The 17,513-nt window shown below is 42.0% G+C and overlaps 1 protein-coding gene across 2 annotated transcripts; it reads left to right on the top strand.

Moving 5' to 3' along the window:
* Positions 1-31: 31 nt before the first annotated feature.
* LOC138198228 (transmembrane protein 184B-like) lies at positions 32-16,906 on the top strand. Of its 2 annotated transcripts, XM_069149519.1 has the most exons (10): positions 32-507; positions 3,446-3,679; positions 7,261-7,426; positions 10,043-10,133; positions 10,263-10,338; positions 11,446-11,537; positions 12,087-12,256; positions 13,100-13,294; positions 13,642-13,668; positions 14,367-16,906. In XM_069149519.1, exons 2-10 carry the CDS (start codon positions 3,446-3,448, stop codon positions 14,594-14,596), a joined length of 1,281 nt encoding a protein of 426 aa, XP_069005620.1. In that variant the 5' UTR covers positions 32-507; the 3' UTR covers positions 14,597-16,906. The 2 variants fall into 2 exon arrangements, with proteins under 2 accessions (XP_069005620.1, XP_069005621.1); XM_069149520.1 differs by lacking the exon at positions 13,642-13,668.
* Positions 16,907-17,513: the final 607 nt, after the last annotated feature.

Here is a 17,513-nt window from a genome sequence, read left to right as displayed (position 1 = left end):
TGCGCATGTGCCAACAGCAGAGTTGTCGCTGCGAAGAGCTGCTGGTGATGTGGGTGAAGTAACGGTGTGTAGTCCCTCCGCGTTGGAGGAGAAATGGCAAGATAATCTGTCATTTAGTCTGTGGACCTTTTTTTTTTTAGCGCTGTAACTCTGCGTTGCCGTTTTAAAAATGTGTTATATTCCTTTTTGTTTTGACTTTACGAAGATAAGCGACCGCAGGTTAGCGGCGGGCTACGAGGGCTTGCTAACGTTGGCTAACAGCAGCGCTCGGCGCAGCGACACCGACCAGCTGCTCTGAAGAAGACCGTTTCCGGGGGTTCACACAACGATGCAGTGATTAGATACGTGGCTGACTGTCGTCTGAACGTCAGCGCTTTGCCAAATAACTTTTTGTACCCCCTCCTCCTCCTCCTCCCTGTCCCTCCAAAGGTTCCCGGTCGGCTCGAGGTGAGGAGCTAGATTGATGTCTGGAGTCAAACCAGCGCAGATCAAACAACTGCAGAGAAGGTAAGCAAAGAGGATGGAGGCAGGGTGGAGGTAGGATGGAGGCAGGGTAGAGGCAGGGTGGAGGCAGGATGGAGGTAGGATGGAGGCAGGGTAGAGGCAGGGTGGAGGCAGGATGGAGGCAGGGTGGAGGCAGGATGGGGGCAGGGTGGAGGTAGGATGGAGGCAGGATAGAGGCAGGGTAGAGGCAGGATGGGGGCAGGGTGGAGGCAGGGTGGAGGTAGGAGGATGGAGGCAGGAGCACCGACCTGCAGCTACCATCTTTTATTTGAGTGTGTTCTTCTAACACTCCTAGATTGTCTGGATACGTAATCAAAATCAGCTGAATTTCCATCCGATCTCACCCTTTGTCTGAAATGAACACCGGGGCTGTTTGCACACAGATGTGGAGGTTGACGGCGTTGAAACCTGCTTTCTTCGTCCTTTCCGGGACTTGTTCCAGCTACACTTGCTGTTCAAATGACTTGCGGTCACCGCCAAGTAGCCCTCAGCCCCAAAGTCTTCCTCTGCCTCTTCGATTGAACACGAGCCGAGTGGCCTGATGTGTTGCAGGATGATCTCTCAGCCTGAAGACTTACGGCTGCCGATTCGATCGAGGTCAAAGTACAATGCGTGTTTTGAAACCTCCAGTCAGCAGGACTGATGAGTTGCCTCCGTCTCTTGCCTGTGGAGAGCTGTTGTTGCGGGTGCAGGCTGGTGATCAGCATCAGTCATGAACACAGACCTCATCTCAGATATGATTGATGATGATTTTTTTTTTTTTTTTAACATGACGTAATGTTTTGATTGACTTAAAATAAGCATACAGTCATGGATGGTTGTAATCAGTAATTTTCAGACTTGTAGTCTTATCATGAAGCTTGGTAATATGGCAAAAATGATGAATGGTAAGACCCAGTGTCAGTAAATAATACATTACTGTACCATTATCTGATTGGATACTGAAATTCAGCTGTGAAATAGTCCACAACACTATAATCACATTCAAATGCATGTGTTAATGTGTTAAACAGGATCTGTCAGCTGCTTCCTTAATCACACAAATTAGAAAAGAAAAAAAAAACATCCCTGTATTCTGTCTGTCTTTCTTGTATTTCTTAAAAAAACACTCCAGGTATGCAAAAGTTTAAATTTTCTATGCTGTTCTAAGTTTTGTTTTCTTATTTCTTTGCCTGATTCGTAAAAAACATCCTGATGTGTGTGTGTGTGTGACATGCTAATGTGTTCCCAGTTACTGCATTGTCACAAGCTGATTGAGGCTTTGTAGCATGAGTCATGCATGACCACACCGTGTGCCATCCTATATTTAGCTGGTGCAAAGGGGGCTTTGAAAGTCATTGTGAAATTAGTTTTTCGCTGTGAATGATTAGATTATTGGCTTCCTGGAATCCACACCGAGACACTGACGTAGCTGAAGAGATGACTACCGACAGATACGATTGGAGCTTCTGTCTAAATGCCCGTGTTGTTGGCTTATCTTTCTGTTTGTTTAATTGTGGTGTACGTCATTGTTAAAAATGTTAAGGTGTGAGGATTTTTCCTTTCGATTTGTTGGACAGATCAGCTTTCATCACTTTTCCAGTGTACGTTTGTATGCGGTTGCACTCACAGTTTACTCATTCTGTGTCATGTCAAAAATCTGCGACCCGGTTCACATCCGGCACTAACACGTCTTTGCGTGATCCAATCACGAGGAGGCAGCTCAAAGAACGACTCTCGGTACGTCTCGAATGACAGCTTGTGATCAGAGCTCACTTCTTCGCTCTGTGTGCAAATAAACACGTACAGAAACGCAAGGAGAGAGGAGTCAAAGAAACAGGATTTTACTCTTGTGACATCCTTGTACACTTGAACCTCATTTCAATTTGCATCAAGTATTTCACATCAGCAGATCAGTCTGAAGGGCGTCAGGCTCCTGACCTGAAATAGTGCGTTTAAGAAATAGTCTATTGTGGGTAAATAGTTCCACATCGTTAGACGTAAATAATCGGATGAGGAAAATGCACTGTCTTGAGTTGGGAGCATCAGTCTTTATTTGCCTGTAAATATCTCCTACTTTCTGTGCAGTTCGGCTGTGCTCAGCAGAATCACGCAGGATATCTTTTATGTTGCTTATTCAGAGGACGTCAGTAGATCAGACGGTCCTTCACTGTGGCCCAGGAAGCATTAGCGCTCACCACTTAAGGAACGTGGCCATTTGCGTCTCAGACCACTTCCGAACGTGGTCTGATCAGATCGGACATCGATTCAAACCTGTACTTCGAGTTGTCCGCTTGTGATCGGACCGCCGAGGATACGCCAGGATATTCCTGAGGCCAAAGGCTTCATTGTGCCCTCTCAGCTCTTTCATGCTGATTTGTGGAAAGGTGTTTCAGTTCTCGGAGGTAATATGTTTGTGTGTGTCGTAGCATTTCTAGCTGCACTACACCTCTCCCTGCCCCGTGCACAGCACAGAGAAAACGAAGGGGAGAAACTGGGTCAGCAGATCTCAGCTCATTGCCGTCACACGCTTTATTTTAGGGATTTTCAGCCCCCTCCTTCCACCCCCATCTCATTTCTCAGGCGTGTGTGGTTTTTACCCTCTTAACAGCACCTTATGCTTCATTTTTTTCCCCCCCTCCCTGTGTTTTGATCTTACTTCATCTGTCATAGATGCCGCACAATCTCGTTTGCGTTTCAGATCTGTGCACTGTCCTACTTTGCTCTGCTCTGTATCTTTTTTCGGTTTTCTGATTCCAGCATCAGCGGATGTTGGTTTGAGATTTAGGTCGAAGGCTGTGCAGCCCAGCTGAGATGCATTCACACGTCACAGTGTTTTGTTCACGCTTTGTAACCTGCAACATGACGTTCTGCAGCTGATTGTTGTTCTCATGATAAGATGTCAGGGTTAAATTATTTGATGATGAAGTCTTTTTTTTTTTTTTACCCTTTCTTCGTACAGATGAATCAGCTTTGGTGGCGAGACAAACGCCTGTCGGAGACGTTGGGGAACGCCTCTCCTCATGGCCTCCCCCCGGGGTCCCCGTCCCCTGTGGCCCCGCAGGGATCCAACTCCTCGTTGGTTCCTGTAGCTCCAGTGGTCACACCAGACGAGCCCATCTTCCTCATGACCTCCACTGCCCAAACTGTATCAGGCTTCTTTGTGTGGACAGCTCTTCTGATCACATGTCACCAGGTAAGGAGAGCCTGACATTTGTTTGCAGAACGTACAGTGGTCAAAGGGTCTAAAAATGTATTTATACCTCCAAGATTTCAGGTTTAGTTTCCAGAGCTAGTTATTTTTGTGTCGGTATTTTGTCAAGACAACAGATACATGATAAATGTGATCTGAGGGCGTTTTCGCACCTGAAAGTCTGGACCAAGGTCCGAACCAAAGGACATGTTTTGTTACGTTCTATGCATTTGATCCGGTTTGTTTTGGTTTAACATTGCAATTGTATGAGCGCACTTAAGAGCTTCGCATGAAATACCTACGTAGCTGACGAGATGTTTTGCTGGAGTCACGTGCAGTGGGGCACCCTGTTGACTGTGGTGGGAGTTTTTTTTAAAGGCAAAAGCAAGTTATGATTTGTTTATGTTGCTATATCATCCGTCAAAACACAGACCGAGTATCATCAAGGAAAACACTGAAGCCCTCCCTGCAAACTTATTGTTTAAGTTCGCAAGTTTAATACAGAGTGTAAATGCATGGTTGAAGCTGTTTTCTTGTGTTACACTGGAGCACCGAGACAGAACCGACATCTGAATCACAATCTACCCACTGTTCCCTCTTTTTTTTTTTTTTTTTTCTGTTGTTAACATTCACGTCTCAAAGGTGGGTTTGTTGAGCACAAACCTGAGCTTCTCTTTAGCAAAAGAGGGAAAAAAAAATAGTAGAGCCTGTCACACCCTGGAGCGTTTTTTTCCATCAGCCTTGTTCATCTTTTCCTGTTCATACACCAAACACATGCATGGACTTAAAAAGATTGCATGTTGTGGGAAGACAGCTTCTTCCAAATGCTGAGTTACTTTTGGCTTAGCCTCAATCCTTGTTGCACGGTGGCTAAACACTAACACTGGGGTGTTAATATTTCATACATATGTAGTGTCTGTTTGAATGTCATAAAACAAAGGGCTCTTTATTACACCTGACGCGAACCGCCTTTGCTAGTTTCAGACCGACACGTTACATTTTGTTCCGTCTGAGTTGGTTAAACAGCAAAAACAACACGTTCACGGGTGCCCATCTGAGCAGTTTTAAAAGAAGCGGTTGTCATGCGTGTTGTTGCCGCACTGCTGTCTTGAGACGGCGGAAAGTGATTGCACGATTAACCAACAAAAACCTGGTCCTAAGTCAATGGTGCATTATTTTACTGTAATTTTATGGGCACATTATTAAGACAGTGATATGTGCCTACACAGGCGGATGCACAGCGTGCGTACACTGTGCTACACACACTTGCAGCAGTGCGCAAACATGCAAAAGATTAAAAATATAAAGATTACAGCGTGAAAGATTATGATTGTGAACGTCAATCTGCACACGAGCAGATCCGTTGGCTCTGCAGTGAAGCATTTCTTTCTACAACTTTGCAAATCTGCCGTTATAATGGCAATCTGTAAAGGTGCAAGCACACCTGGCTCCTAAAGGGAATGGGTGATGACACTGTGATTGGATTATTTAATGTTAACGCCCAAAACACACCTCTGATTAATTCAGGGGAAGTAAATACCACCACTTTGAACTATACCCTTTACTTTATGCTCAGATGAACCACTGTGAAACCAGCAAAAGTAATTTAGGCACTGCCCTTAACGCACTTGTGCCATCAACTTTAGACTGTGCGCTAAGATTGTTAAAGTGGAACTTAAAGACTGTTAAATGACAAAAGCTGGAAAGGCTATACAGCTTTAAGGGGGTTTCACCACCAGAATAAGTAGACGTCCCAGAAAAGCTGCAAGCTTGGAAAGAAATTACGTAAATGCATACTACCTCCTCTTCTTCTGTTTTGTTTTATTTTGGGGCATTTTGTGCATTGAATTATTAGCTGACAGTAAAGAGATGAAGAGAAATGTGGGAAGGCAGAGATGAGGAATGACATGCGGTAACTGTTCCTAGCAGGATGTGAACTCGAGATGTTGCAGTTCATGGTAACAGCCCCAAACCCAACCGCAAGGCCGCAAGGGAGCTCCCACCTGCTGCGCTTGATTGACTGAGGTTGATTCAGCCCTCTGAAACATACCCAGCACGGGACAACTGACAGTGGATGGGTGGCGAGACTTCAGTGAGCCCAACTTTTAATGCAGCCAATAGGAAAGTGTTTTCTGTTTTAGTTTCCTGTGTAGTGTTCAAAATCTATGGAGTACTTAGTCTTCGAAATACTGTTGTTTTTATTGTTTACCAGTTCTCATGTTGCAGTGAGGTATCAAGTGAGCGTCCCTTTAAGGCATAGATGAATGATTTGTCTTCCATTGTTTCCGATGATCTCCACATACAGGGTTAAAGAATAGCCTTCCGTCACTCTGGAAACTGGTGCTCCTGGCTCTACTACGACATCATCAAAGAGCAGGAGATGTGTGTGCATGTGTGTGTGTGTGTATGCACAGAGGAGGGTCACCTAGCAACAATGCCTGTGAGTGCACTGTCTTGCCGGGTGGGTTGTCACCCACTGTTTGTTATTTTACCAAAGGTGTGTGTCTGTTTACAGGCCAGGAAAGGTGATAGGTGGGGGCATTGTGTAAGTGAAGCAGAGCCGGATGGAGCAGACAGAGGTGCTGGTGACAGCGGCCCACCCTGTTCTTCCTGCCGTCTGCTGCTCTGAATAGGAGTGATAAAAGCCCAGTATCAGTTACCTAAAACAAGCCCACATGTTACTGCGCACGCACAGCACACACTCCGCAGACACACACTGCTCTAATATCACACTATGGCAAACATATGCTGGCTGCACAAAAACAGGTTTCATGAGGCAGCAATTAGTTTCAGCCAACCGGTTTATAATAACACATTATGAAGCACGGATTCACAATCAGGAAGCTCATGCATGTAATGTTTTTTTTTTTTTTTTTTTTTCAAAAAGCCAATTCTAACTCTAAAATGAAATAAATATTTCTGCACAACCCCCGTTTCATTTAGCATATTTCACATGATTGTGAAATATAAGTTCTGCATCCTTCACACAAGCACATATTTCCAGCTTTTAATGTGAACTCAGGCGAAACAGTCCGGTTACAGTTGAAAACTCTTTAAATGCATTTTCCTTCTTTACTTGTAAAACCACACACGGTACAGCAACTACATGTTTTTTAATACTGTGTGTAAATGTAAAGTGTAAATGTTCTCACGTGCATTTTTATATGTACATTTGTCTGTTTCTTTCTCTCCCTCCTTTTATTAATCAGCATTCCCAACATGAAGCAGCTCTGTTTGCAAAACATTTAATCCAAATCCTTCAATTAAGATGCCGTAAAGAAAATAATGCTGTAGCTGCTTCTATAGCAACTTGTGGAGTTAATGTTACTGACCATGTAAAGGTTAAACCTGTTGTTCCAAGTATACGTTCTTACTCCTTGAGAGCAGTCAGCTACCGTCCACACATTTGGACATGTAATTATTACCAGTTGGGACGGTGTGTGATGTCTGATGACATCAGCTGTGCAGGCTCTCACATGGGAGCAGTTTACAAAGTATGGTCTCATATTTCTGAACATGCAACTTGATCCATTTTTAATGGATCCCGTTTTTCCTCCCTTCTTTTCTGCCTCTCTCCTTTTTAGATCTACATGCACCTACGCTACTACAGCTCTCCAAATGAGCAGAGGCACATAGTTCGGATCCTCTTCATCGTCCCCATCTATGCCTTCGACTCCTGGATCAGCCTTCTGTTCTTCACTACTGAGGAGTATTATGTGTACTTCGACACAGTCCGGGACTGCTATGAAGGTGAGTGAGCAAAGGAACAGAGCAATGACGTCATACACATGCTTTTCTGCTGCAGGCTGGATTATATGCTGCCATATCTGGCCTGCACAATACAAGTCAACATTCACCGCAGGGAGGGGAGTTCGCGTTTTGTGCTCCAAGGCAGGTTTTGACTCCCAGTTGACTAGAAAAGGGGTGTGAGAATTTATGTGATGTGAAACCCCGGTGGCAGATGGCCTTTGCAGTTGTCTTTATTTCCAAAGGTTGCCATCTTTGTTGTCATGTCTCCATGGGCTGTTGGGATTGTAGTGGAGGGGAAACCTGTTTCCTAGCAACTGTGTGAAAATGAGCAAAGCCTTGAGAAGGCATCTGACTTGTGAGCAGATAAATCATAATTTATTGTGCCAGCTTATCATGTATCTACTGTCAGAGTAGTCATGTAGAGTTTGAGAATCAGTTACATAACATGCTATGGTTTTATTAATACAAATCTACTTTTATTATTGCATCATATACTTTATGAGGATTACTGCTTTTAAAAAGATGTAGTACTGAAATCATTTGTTGATGAACAGGAAGGCAAAGATGTCAAACAGCAACTAGTTTTCTACTTTTCTCTGTTTATCGCTGCAAATTGAACACGTTTTGAATCGATTAATCAGTTTGATGACCACAACTTGTGATGGGCTTTTTTCACTATTTTCCAACCATTTAAAAATCAAACAATAATCAATCACAAACAAAACTGATAGATGAATTGGTTACAAAAGTAGTATTTGTACCACTGCACATAGTAATGTCCTCAGGCTTCCCTACACATGGACTTTACTTGGCTGGCCCGCCCAGGTATATTTGGCAGCCCATATTAAAAAAAAATTTTTTAATCTGCGCAGGGAAACAATTCCACCGTTGATCAATTAACTAGACGATCTCCATTCGCTCTACTTGACGTGTGGTGAAACACACTCGGAGCAGAGGAGAGAAACTTACGCAACTGTCAACGACAGAAAGGGAATAAAGACTCTCACTCTGAACTGAAATGAAACCAGTGCACATAAGTTAGGTAAATAACATGAATAAAATATCAGTCAGTGCACAGTTTGAGAAACAGGCTCTTTGAATCTTTTTGTCTCTGCTGGCTGTAGAAGAATAAGTGTTCTTCCAGGTTACATAGACACCCTCAGACTGTTCTTTTCAAAATAAATTCTTACACATTTGCACAAATTCGATGTATTTTTATGGTTAATATAAACGTGTATGTCATGGTACTTCTGTAAAAATCTTCCCTTTCCTCTCTTTTCGAGGGTGTATGGCAATTCAGTACATTTTGCAATGAATCTACAGTAGAATAGTATATGAAAATAAAAGTTACAGTTGATATTAGATAAGATAGTAGTGACAGGCAGTTAGCTTCTTTAAGGGACACTATTGACACTCAAAAATCTAGATTGACAACTAAAACGTGTTTTTTTTTAATATTATAGTTCTTATTTTCATTTTCAAGCTGAAAACATTGTCTATACATTTTAGAGTGGAAAAGAATTCTGCCTCTTTATAATTACAGATACAACACTGACAAAGCGAGCACTGCGCTGACTGAGTTGTGGCAGGTGTTGTTCTACAATCAGGGTTTACTTTAAAGCTCAGACACTTTGAACAGGAAAGAGAGCTCAGGCGGCGGGATGCAGAGTCACCCTTAAATTAGACTGTGAACACTGAGGGGAGCAGAGAAACCTTCTGCTCATTCAGAGACACCAACTACAGCGATCAGTGTCAGTGTTGTGAAGATTTGGATTGATTAGCAATAGTTGTTTAACAGTGAATGTCATAATCTCAAATATGTGTAATTCTCTTGTTAGAGATTATTTATTGTGAACATTGTTCTCTGAACCATCATCGTTGTGTGTGGCAGACCGCCGTGATCACGAGTTTCCACCAGAGTTTACTTTCCTGCACACTGTTCACACCGGCGTCCTCTCATCCGCTCTCTGCGCCGGAGAACTCTACTTTATAATTATGCACAGACCGATACCTTCTTCACAACCGGCACCCAATCATGTACATGCCTGCTGAATGGCATGACTCACCTTTCTAACCTTCTAAATGGCAAGCTCAGCAGTTCTGAAACGCCTGCAATTAGTTTACAATTACAGTTACACCAAGTGTTCTGTAGTAGGACTTTAGTAGCACTTAAAATGACACTTACTCATAGCACTTTGTAGTTTGGCTTTCTTGAAGAAATTGTATTTTCTTGATTCCTGTTGTTCTGGGTTTTGTACCCTCATGGTTGAAATGCACTTATTGTAAGTCGCTTTGGACAAAAGCGTCAGCTAAATGTAATGAAATGTGTTGACAACTCTTTTTAACTAAGGGCCACCGCTAAAGCTACAGCATCACACATCAGTATGTTTTTGGAGGTTTTTTTGCTCCAAGATTGGTTCATCTCTGAAATGTGATTTCTTGGTTGGATGGTGTACTTCACTATTTTCCCCAAAAACGACCAACTCTACCTAATCTAATGGAGGGACTGAACTCCAGTTACAAAATATATTGTTTAATAATTTTTTTTTTTTTTCTAAAACACCACTTTTCACTCCGAAAAACCCAATAACCTTTTTTCTGTGTGACTCTCTGAAGCCTTTGTCATCTACAACTTCCTGAGTCTGTGTTACGAGTATCTGGGAGGAGAGAGCGCCATCATGGCTGAAATCCGAGGGAAACCTATCGAGTAAGTCTACTTTGCTGTCGTTTTCCCTCTTTGATTCCTTTCTATTTCTTCCTGGTGTCATTGGTATCTTTTCATGTTTAGATAGCCTTTACATTTAGTTTGGCCTGTTTTCACCCGCTCTTCTTTTAGGTCGAGCTGTATGTATGGGACCTGTTGTCTGTGGGGGAAGACCTACTCCATTGGTTTCCTCAGGTTTTGCAAACAGGTAACAGTCCTGTTTTTTGCCTCATACACTCAAACACTGTTCATTGTTTACTATCACTCAGATGGTGTAATAACCATAGGTGCAGTGCTGCTGGAGCCACTTTTATTCTCCAAGTAATGAAGTAAAATGTTCACAGTTTGCATAAATTAATTTACATTCTTTAAGTTATTGAAAAGCCAATCATTTCTGAAGTATTTGTCGTGCAAGAAAGCCAATAAAAACAAATAGACAAGATGTCATATAGACATTTAAGGTGTATTGATTGATTCTATGTCAACTCAAAGCCTCGTTTTGATCTGCTCTTGTTTGCCTGTTAAAAATACTGTGAAAATACCATTGATCCTACTGAACGCTTCCTGTATCTGTTTCTAATTAAAAGCCCTTTAGCATTTCAGTAGCTATAGACACTTTGTTTGTTAAAAAGGCTTTTATTGTGAAACATTTGCGGGAATAGGTTGTGACTCAATAACATTTGATATTATTGTTGAATTTATTGAATTAAAACAGTGCACATTCGTGAGTATTGTATGTAAAGTGAACCGTTTGGAAGAGGGGTTGGAGAACTTTAGAAATGAGCCACATCTTTAACAAGTAGCACTACACCTCTGGTAATAACTACGTTTTAATTTAAGGGATGCACATCTGCGACTTGTTCAGTCCTGATACCTGGGCTTTGGATGTAGTCTGATACTGACATCTCCAGCCCGTACCGGGGATTAATGAATAAAGCTGTATGACTCACTGTGTGAAAGAGACCGGAGTCATTCTTTTATGTGTAAGACACCATCAGGTTTGACTTCACAGCGTGAAACACCTCCACACAGCCAACTTTGTGGTTATCTCCCTCCCATCTTCCTTCGAGTAAACTGCCTCTGTCTCCCAGCACCCTGCTGATGCATGACGTAGTAAGTAGACGTGAAACTAGAACTGAGCTGAATAGATTGACCCCATTGTCACTGATGATGATTAGCTGATTCAGTATCAGACCGATATCCGACATCAATATTGGATCGGTGTTTTTACAGATATAGGAACACATACTGTACACTGTGACAGTCATACTAGGGTTAATGCATGTTTTGTTCATATTCATTCACTCTTCCTCAGGCAACTCTCCAGTTCTGCGTGGTGAAACCTCTGATGGCAGTGATCACTGTCATGCTGCAGACCTTTGGGAAATACAAAGATGGAGACTTCAAGTATGTTTCCACAGCAACTTACCTGAATGTTTATCTGCCTGAGCGGAGTTTTTGTGTGGTCTGACTGTCGTGACCAGCTTCAGCCATAATATGTTTTCAGACCACAACAGCTGAGCAGCTTCGATTGAACCGTTTAAATACGGAGCATCCGTATCTTTAATTATTCTCCCTTTTTTAAAAGGTGTAAATTGAAGTCTCTCGTTGGCGCTGCTGTGTAGTTCTGAGATCAGTACTTTTAAAAATACCCACTGCACAAAACACACCCAGAGTGCTTTTCCACAGTCCAGATTTCCATCTGTTTAATAAACTATAAGACTTGTGCAATATGCTCATCAGTTGCTTTCACAAAGCAGTGCTGCAAGTTCAGAACTGAGATGCTGAATGGTTTTCACTGATTGACCAAATGTAAATGAACTTGCCGCTGTGTAGCTTCAAGTTAATTCAAACTTCGTGTTACTGTCGCGTCACACGGACTGTGAGGTACACGTCGGAGCTAAAGCTCATTGTGAATCTGTGTTTACGTGATTTGTCTGTGCCTCTCTCCTCCAGTGTGGCCAGTGGCTACCTGTACGTCACGATAATCTGCAACATCTCTGTCAGTCTGTCGCTATACGCTCTCTTCCTCTTCTACTTTGCCACCCGTGAGCTGCTCGTCCCATACAACCCCGTGCTCAAGTTCTTCATGGTCAAGTCAGTCATCTTTCTCTCCTTCTGGCAGGGTAAGAACGCCACACTCTGAACTTGTATTAACATATTGACTTCAGACATCCATTACCTTGGAACGGGTTTGTTAAAGGCAGCTGTAAAAAGATGGCAAAGACAATGAAGTGAGCCCCGAGGTCGAGCAGTGTTTGCACAAGGAAGGGCGCTCCGTTCATCAGAGCAGCAAAAGAATCTTGCAGCTAAAATGTCTGTTGCAGCCCAGCATCACATCAAAGTGTGTAATACGCCTGTCAGTCCAGTAGAGGGTACTGCTTCAGTGTCACGATTTGCCTCACCTCGGCGCGAACAGTGCACGCGCGTATGACCAGAGTCAAAGATGGAGGTCATATGAGCAAGTACAAAGAGCGATTAGAGACGGTTCTTTGAATCCGTGGGAAAGCAAAAGTCAATGTGACATTTGAAACATGATTAACTTTCATAACCTAAGTAACTACGTAAAATTACTTATTTAAACTCAAACTCTTATCTTTTAGTAGTTTAGTGCCTAAACCTAACCAAATAGCAACTGTGTCCATCAGTCCATCTGATCTGTTCCTAAACCTTACCTCAAGGTCTCTGGTGCCCAAACAGGAGGCACTTTACATTTCACACCTCGGCACTGACACTGTATCCCTCTTGTGGACTGATGGGTGTATTACACGCTTTGGCATGAAACCGGTTTCTCTGTTAATATGCAAACCATCCCATTTTTTCTAAAAGGTGTTTTCTTTCATTTGTCTGGTGTCTAGTCAGGTTTACTCGTGTACAGATGAAAGATTCAAAGGAAGCATGTGACTAAAAATCACTTAGTAACCCCTCTCTGTTCATGATGTCTTTTTTTCTGACTCCGTATGATTCAGGGATGCTGCTGGCCATCCTGGAGAAGTGTGGCGCTATTCCTCAGATCAGCTCCGCCAACTTCTCCGTGGGTGAAGGAACAGTCGCCGCGGGCTACCAAAACTTCATCATCTGCATCGAGATGTTCTTTGCTGCTATTGCTTTGCGCCATGCCTTCACTTACAAGGTGTACATGGACAAAAGACTGGACTCGTATGGTAAGCAATATGTCTGTGCGTGAAGGTATAAAGAGGCCAGTGTCATACAGCTGTGTTTCAGATTGAAAAAGCAAAGCAAATTGTGAAGAATAAGAGAGTCTGTACGGCAGTGTGTCTATTATAATGTCAGTATCTGAGTTGTGATCCACTCAGTTATACAGTCGAATGTCTGCAGTCTTTCAGAACTGATCTGACCTCCCTTTTCACCTTGATTCCTATCTTTAACACTCTCCTAAACACTTTGAGTCTTTTCTGCTGCTGTTTTTCTGTTCCTTCATTGTCACCTTGACTTTCTTGTCTTTCTGTGCCTTCTTTTTCTCTCCTCCTCACTGTGCGGCACTCAAAAGGCTCATTTCCAATCTATGGACAGTATGGTAGGTCTGATGTTGGCTGTGTTTCGTCTCTATCCGTCACAGTTCTGTATTTTAAAACTTTTTTTTGGTTGGCTTTTTTGTGTTTCATTGCGGTTAAAAGTCCATTACTGTATCGTTATTGGTGTTACGATTCTCAGTTCAGCATGAATTCATTTTATTTATACTTTTTTATGATTTGTTTGTTTTAATTTGCTGTCCAGTGTGCAACAGTTATTATTATTTTTTACATTAAAAGTACATAAAAGTTTGTTTACAAATATTTTGTGATCATTCAGCTCATGATCATTTTGCCTCAACATTTCTATGAGCAGAATTTATTTCAGCCTGTGTCCGTACCCAGGTTGCAGAATACCATTTATGTTGGTAAAGAAATGTTGGTGGTAAGATCTGCAGCAAAGTAAATTGTTAATGGAAATAAATGTGTTTTATTTTATTATCTGACAGGTCTAATGGGCATTTATCTTGACCCTGACTAATATCAGCTATACGCTGTATCTTTACTACGCAATCTGCATGTCTTCATTATTCAGGGATTAGATTTATTTCTTACATCCAATTGTATTTTTTGTCACATTTCAAAGATGTATTTGGAAAATTTAGATCATTTTCCCTCATCTGTCCCTTTCGTCCCTCCGTCCCTCGTCTGTTGTGCTCAGTGTTAGTTTATTAATAATCCAACCTTCCCATCCCACCTCCAGGTCGCTGTGCCCCAATGAAGAGCATCTCCAGCAGCCTGAAGGAGACCATGAATCCGGGGGACATGGTCCAGGACGCCATCCACAACTTCTCCCCGGCCTATCAGCAGTACACCCAGCAGTCCACGCTGGAGCGCAGTGGGGGGCCGCCTCTGTCGCGCAGCCACAGCAACCTCAGCACCCGCGGGGACAATGAAAAGACTCTCCTGCTCAGCTCTGACGATGAGTTCTGAGACTCCAACACTCACTCTGAGGCTCGTTTCACTCCTGTAGCCCGTGTTTACATTTTCACAACTACGTGAGACAAATCAGATCTTTTGGTTCAACCTTACCATGAAAGGTCAGATTCTTTTTTTTCTTTTTTAATTGATATTTAGAAAATAACAAAAGATCAGATTTATGTCAGATCTGTGAAATCGTGGTCATCAGACTGCAGGAGTGGGAGGTGTGAGGGAGTCTTTAATGAGGAAAAGGGAAATAATTGCTGCAGTTGGAAAAGAGGGGAGCGTGAAGAGAAAAGAGATGTTACAAATACAGTGAGGAAGGGAGTGAGGTTGGGAACATTGGATTCATTAGCTGGCTAAGCTGTTATTTGTGTTGATGTCATGGGCTATGATTGATGGAAATACGACATCCGTATTCAACCACGGAATACGGATCAGTACAAATAACCGTGCCTACATATATTATCTTTAATACCGCACTTTAGATACTACGGCAAAAAAAAAAGAAAGAAAATGTCACATAAGCTTGAGAAAATAAGTGACACCTTCATCTGAAACACATGGCCTCCTTAATTCTTTACTTTTTGTATTGGTTCTCAATCTATACTCCTCAGCCCTCTGCCAACTCTCTCTAACATTGCCAAATACAGGGAGCAGTACTGAGCTCCAGACACTGTCTTAACGTTTAGGGTTGATTTATAGTCAAATAAAACTGAGGCGCCTTTGAACTGCTGTGGGTTCATTTTGCGATGTGAGTTTAATCATAAATAATTATTTTATTCAAATGTTGTATTACCTTGGGGGATATAATGCATTTAAAGGCTAGTTTGTTGGAAACTTGTTCTTCTAGAAATGTTACGAATATACTGTGTATTTTTGTCATTGTTGTTGTGGGTTCATTTGAACACGTGAAAACAAACGCGTGTGACTCGAGCTGTTGGCCTGCAATGCAACCGTCTTGTGGGGCACAGAGGGAACAGCTGCAGGAGAGATTTTAGAGTGGGCGGGGCGACTGACGGAAGGACAGCGCCCACACAGATTACAGATTACTGGAGAAGCAACACTTCCCCGCAGAGCCGGCCCAGCTGGGATGTGCAGTGGATTATGATCTCATAATTAATGGCGTTGCGTGCGGCGCAGACCAGGCGCACCTCCGCTGGTGCTGTTCGTAATGGCATCGCTGCTGCAGTGGTAGTGAGTGAGAAAGGATGTGTCGGTGCAAAACAAGGCTTTAAATTTCACTGGACTCACATTTTCAATATACACACACATACAATCAATTTGACCCTGTACTTGAATAAATGGGGCATTTTAAAGCTGCAATTAACAGGGTTGCAGTAAAGCAGAAAACAGTGATGTGTGGTTGAACAGAAGGAAGTGGAAAAATCCTCAAGCACGTGAAAACCTGCAGGTTGGCCAGACATCCTCTGGTTTATATTATTATTATTTTTTCCAAAAGTTCATTGTCCACACTGTATCTATCAGTTGCGTTTTCAAAGTGGCCAGTTTTTAACTCGCTTGTGGTTTGTGATCCTAAATGTTTAATGGCGGATCACGGAGCTGAGGGACATCAGGTCCGGCGCCGCCTCTCGGTGCGCGTTTGTTCTGTTGGTTGGCTGCAGAATCGGATCAGATTTTAAAAGATTGACTCGAGTTGATGTAAACACACAGTACAATCATTGTGAGGAGTGAATGTCGTCAAGATGAAAAATGAACAGCCAAATTGACGTGTTCCCTCCATTTACTCCCTAATGAGAAAATGGCATTCCGGTCAGAAAATCATGAAAGCATTTGTTGAATTTGGTTTCCTGCGGTGACTGCTAACCCGTTTCCCCTCCAGCCACCTTTAATGCTTCAGTTAAAATTACAGTTGAGTGTATCTGTTTTGATTTGATTTTTGATTTAGTCGTTTGTATTGGAAAAAGTCCCAATTCACTACCTTATAATTTGCCCACAGCTAAAAGCATATTAAACCCAAGAATCTTGATTGAAAACTAAGATAGTTTTGATACTTTGTGTAACAGTTGAATGTCACATAGCCGAATATATAAAACAAGGAAATACTATGTCTGAAAGAATGCTGTAAATAGAGTCAATCTGAGCACTGTGGGACATTTATGATCATGACTGTGATGGCATTGCTTGTTACTTTTGTGCTTTGTTTTGATATTTTTGTGTTTTAATATTTTAATTTCATATATATACCCCTGTTTTCTTTAATGTGGTATACTTTTTAATTTGTATATTGGTAATATCACATGTTTCGATAATATATTGATTTCTGTTGGTGTTGCGAAGGAAATAAAAGACAAATGGGAAGTTTTTGTCAGCTTGTAGAAACATCATCAAAGCAATATGTGACATTGTGCATTAATTCTACATTTATTTTAAACTGATTTGACTTGATATAAAATAGCTAGCGTCCAGATAAATCCTGGCAGTCATACCATTTACTTTTAGGACAGGATTTTCTAAACCTAGAATTAGCATGTAAGATATGAAGCACAATAAAGTGTCAATTAAATTAGCGAGCTGTATACAAGATACAAAAACTATTTTCCCCACCTCACCAGTTGCTTTGTTGAAATTCCACTTACTGTACATGTTAATAGACCTTTAAACCTATAATCCAACCAGCATACACAGTATGTAACAGGAGCCATACCCCTACGTGTTGAGTAACAATTTGGCAGATAGACTGTTACTGGTAGTATTTTAAATTATGGGTGGTTATGAAGGATTTGAATATTTATTAAATCACTGATTAGATTAGATTTGATTTGATTTATTAATCCCATAGTGGGAAAATGTACTACGCAGCTCAGCAATACAATAGAGCCCTGCAGTAGAGATTGCTTTTGTCATAACTATGTTCAGTTTTTACTGCGGTTATTTATGGGATGTTGTTGTCTGAATATACAAAAAA

This window comes from Embiotoca jacksoni, unplaced genomic scaffold (assembly GCF_022577435.1).
Source record: "Embiotoca jacksoni isolate LCO1_2020_lvr unplaced genomic scaffold, fEmbJac1.0.p SCAF_15, whole genome shotgun sequence".
Classification (NCBI taxonomy): Eukaryota; Metazoa; Chordata; class Actinopteri; family Embiotocidae; genus Embiotoca; species Embiotoca jacksoni.
The sequence above is the reverse complement of the archived record's forward strand: the minus strand, read 5'-3'. Positions and strand labels throughout refer to the sequence as shown.